This window comes from Coffea eugenioides, chromosome 6 (genome assembly GCF_003713205.1).
Source record: "Coffea eugenioides isolate CCC68of chromosome 6, Ceug_1.0, whole genome shotgun sequence".
Classification (NCBI taxonomy): domain Eukaryota; kingdom Viridiplantae; phylum Streptophyta; class Magnoliopsida; order Gentianales; family Rubiaceae; genus Coffea; species Coffea eugenioides.
Window position 1 is genome coordinate 21,166,251 of NC_040040.1, and position 4,433 is coordinate 21,170,683.

Genomic DNA, 4,433 nt, shown 5'->3' on the forward strand with positions numbered 1-4,433 from the left:
TGAAACTAAAAATAATTAAACAATTTAATTAAAATAAATAATTAATTAGCACGAATATAGGCAGAAATTAAATCAAGAATAGATAAATTCTAACTAAGGATACAACTACTCAGATACAGTCCACTTATCCGATCAATGATGCAAGGGAGGTTCACTTAATTTATTAATAGGTTAGTTATAATCACCGACGGGTTCTGATGACCAATTTTTTCTTAATTTATTGATAACCAAGGTATGACCATTGATTACTCATAACCAGAGAATATTCTTAGGTACGATCGTAAGAATTAATTCCCCAATTGCATAAAGACTAGAAAAACCTAATCCCAACCAATAACACGCTACGAGTGTTATTTAAATTAGATTGCATGTTTCTCTAGTGTGTAAAAAGGCTAATTGCCACTAATATTAATCAATTAAATAATTACGGATTTAATTGACTAATTTGGCAGGGAATTAATAAGTCACATTGAACATTGGGCCCTTGACATCCAATTAACAAAATAATCCCATGGAAATTCAAGTAGAAAACGTGCGAATATTAACAAATTAAGAAACACATGAAAACTAATTAGATCTCACAGATATTCGGAATTGTGTCGTTGAGTTGATCCTTGACTAGATAAAAACCTTAGTCACGCCGCATAAGTAAATCTCCACGCAAGTTAATTGAATTCATGATCGTCAAACCATTTTTCACTAATTAATCAAGAAGTAAAAGATGTTTCTCCCGTTGGGAGTTTTTGTCGAACAGTAGGTGCGCATGAAAAGGGAACAAGAGAGAAAAAAGCTAAACTATGTCTAAAAAACAATGACTAATCCTCTAGTCTCTACGTGTTTTTTCTTTTGCTGAAATTCCCCAGAAGGGTACAAAAAGGCGGGCCCTACCGAATTGCCTCTTGTTTTCTATTGCCAGTAGGACTTCTCCGTACCAGGCAACTCTTCATCAGCCAAAAGGAAAAGGAAATCCGTTTTTTTCTCTCCTTGTGGGCCAGGTCGATGGAGCTTTTTGAAGTCTCCCACTTGTGGAGCAATTTTCTCAAGATGGTTTCTCCTTTTTAGCACTTTTCAGTTCCACTTCCTGAAATTGAGTCCAAATACCAAACATAAGTAGATATTAACAATAAAAATAATATTTGGCAAGGACAAAGGGGAAAATTAACAATAAAATTAATAACAATTAACACCCTATCAATTTTATGAGAGGTTTAGTAAAAATTCAGTTAGTATTTCTAGCAATCTTTCTTTGATGCATGTGATTGATGTGGTATATTAAGTTGTCAACTTTAGGGGGAGGATGGTGGGGGAGAAAGAGGTGGAGAGGGAGAAAGGAAAAAAAAAAAAAAAGAAGACCGGCACCGGAAGAGGTAATCGGCGCCGGAACTGGTGGTGGAGATGGTGGCCTGACGGAGGTGGTGGTAGGTTGGGGTGGGGGAGGAAGAAGAAGAAAAAGGGAAGCGAGTTTTTTTTGTGTGTGTTTTGGGTATTTTGAAATGTGTAGGTAAAAAATTTTGAGAAATTTTTTTAGGTTACTGTAGCTAAAATTGATAAAAAAAACTAGTATAAGACAAACTTGAGTAAAAACTCAAATTCCAAATAGACCCTAGGTCATCTAACATAGGATGGAAGAACCTCCTTGTTTGGAATGCATTTTTCTGAATTTTTTGTAGAAAAATTAATGTAGCGATTTGATATATGTAAGATAAAAAGATGATAAGGAAATATGTTCACGGAAAATATAGCAATTTTTCAAGAAAAAATTCCTGTCCAAACAGGAATCTATTTTATTTTGGTTTTTCCATTGTTTGGGTACCTACATACTTAACAGTAGGCACTGAAATTTTACTTCCGACAGGTTTCGTGTAAATTGGTTTACAGTATGGAAAGAAAAGAAAAAAGAAAGAAAGAAAAAAGTTTTTCAACCTAAAAATTTTTCTCACAGCTTCTACATTAATCTACAGTAAAATTTTAGACAAACATCAAAAAAACTCACCTTTCAAACAGGGTCATATTCATATCAATATTTTGAAAATCGGACTGGACTAGTGGATTCAGCTGATTGAACTATAAATACGTCATACCTTGGGTCCAATTTAATGCTTAACTCAAAAATTTAATCGAGTCGGTCAAATCCATTTAAGAACAGGTTGGCTTGATAAAAACAGGGACATTCAATTGAATTTCACTAATTTTTTATTTTTTTAAAAAAATTTCAGTTTATTCACATTTTTTAATACTAATATAAATTAAAAAAGATTAAAACCTTCACACCGGTTGAACCGCAATCCGAAAACTCTCCTGTTTCACTCTCCGGTCTGGGTTTTAAAACATTGAATTCAGTCTATGAATTCAGATATTCCATCACAAAATGGTATCACATCATTGTCTCTTTGTCGAGTGGTTGGAAACGTCCACACATAAGGCTTCTACCTGGGAGAAGTCAGAAGCATACCAGTAGATTCGAAGAAAAACTGATCAGTTTCTAAGCTACAAACATGGAAAAAACACTGCTTGTTTTTGTTCCATCACCAGGCATAGGTCACTTGGTATCCACAGTTGAGTTCTCAAAGCGCTTGACTGAAAGAGATGACCGGCTATCAATAGTTGTTCTAGTTATAAGCTCAATCTCTGCCAGCAAAATGGAGTCATACACTCAACGAGTGGCTGCTTCAAACACTGGTATTCAATTCATCAACATCCCTCAAGCAGATCCACCTTCAGCAGAGTTCTTGAAGTCGCGGGAAAACTATATTTCTCTTCTCATGGAAAGCCATAAATCCCATGTCAAAAAAGCAATAGTCGACCTAGTATCAGAACCATGTACTTCTCTTGCCGGAATAGTGGTTGATCTATTCTGTAGTTCAATGATTGAATTAGCAAACGAGCTTGGTGTTCCTTCCTATGTGTTCTTCACCTCTAGCGCTGCCTTTCTCGGCTTCATGCTTTATCTCCCAATTCACTATAACCAATATGGAAGAGAATTTGAGACTTCGGATTCTGATTCGATCATTCCAGCTTATTCTCACCCTGTCCCTACAAATGTGGTGCCTTCTTTTGCATTTAACAAGTATGGTGGTTATGCCTCATTCTTGAAACATGCTACAAGGTTTAAAGAGACAAAAGGAATCATCGTAAACACATTTGCAGAATTAGAACCTCATGCTGTGAATCAATTGAAATCCGACAGTGAAACACCACCAATTTACACAGTTGGACCCTTGCTCGACCTGGAGGGCAAAAGGCAAGACTCAGACTGTGAAAGGATAATGAAATGGCTAGATGACCAGCCTCCATCATCAGTGGTATTCCTCTGTTTTGGAAGCATGGGTAGTTTTGAGCCTGACCAGTTAGTAGAGATGGCAATTGCAACCGAGCGGAGTGGATACAGATTCTTGTGGGCTGTCAGGTCGCCCCCATCCAAGGACGCCCCCACGAAAAGGATGGGTGAATATTCCAATTTTTCTGAAGTACTTCCAGAAGGTTTCTTGGAACGTACTAACAATTGGGGATTGATGTGTGGTTGGGCACCGCAGATGGAGGTGCTGGCTCATGAAGCAGTTGGTGGATTTGTATCGCACCTGGAAAGCCTGTGGTATGGGGTGCCTGTTGCAACATGGCCTCTTTATGCTGAGCAACAAATTAATGCATTTGAATTGGTCAGAGAATTGGAACTAGCTCTGGAATTGAAGTTGGATTATCGAACGGAAAATGCAAAGAATCTTATAATGGCTGAGGAAATAGAGAAAGCTATCAGATGCTTGATGGACTCTGAAAATCCAATCAGAGGGAGAGTTAAAGAAATGAAAGAAATGAGTAGAAAGGCCATTCAAAATGGGGGCTCTTCATTCATCTCAGTTGGACGCTTGATTGAAGATATCCATATCAACAAAGCAAATAAGGCATAGATAGAATCATTTCCGCCACATGATCATGTTATCAGCAGATTAAGGGAAGTTTCTTCAGCTGCTCCTATTTCCCAAAATCAATTTGCTTTGTTTATTTTAGTCTTTCTTAATCGATCTTATTGACACATTGGTGATTAAATTCATGTTAGCACTGCTTCCTTGTGTTTGAATAAATTTTTTTTTTTTTTTTCATACTGATGTCTTGGAGTTCGTCATTACTTCCCATTTTTCATAAGTTTTGTTAAATTGCTATTATGTACTTGGTAGTTCATACTTATCTTCTTATCTTTGTGATTCCATTATTAAAGAAGTTTCTTGGTAATCATCTTTTCCGTTTGACATGGTGAGCATACTCTCAATTGGAGTGAAAACTGAAATTTAAGTAAGCTTACTTGGTCCAAGTTTGTAATTCTAACTTATTTTGTGTGTAAATACTAAATAGTGAATACGTGAAAATGGATGTAGATCACATTCCTCACGGTCCATCAATCAAGTGTAAAAAAATTTGGTCAAATCTTGGTCATGAAA

At 36.4% G+C, this 4,433-nt stretch overlaps 1 protein-coding gene across 1 annotated transcript; it reads left to right on the forward strand.

Moving 5' to 3' along the window:
* Positions 1–2,495: 2,495 nt before the first annotated feature.
* On the forward strand, positions 2,496–3,965 carry LOC113773821 (UDP-glycosyltransferase 71K1-like). Its single transcript, XM_027318426.1, has one exon. It carries the CDS (start codon positions 2,496–2,498, stop codon positions 3,903–3,905), a length of 1,410 nt encoding a protein of 469 aa, XP_027174227.1. The 3' UTR covers positions 3,906–3,965.
* The last annotated feature ends 468 nt before the right edge of the window (positions 3,966–4,433 follow it).

Bases quoted from the DNA above. Each gene is read 5' to 3' on its own strand.
- LOC113773821 (XM_027318426.1), top strand. From the start codon at position 2,496: ATGGAAAAAACACTGCTTGTTTTTGTTCCATCACCAGGCATAGGTCAC.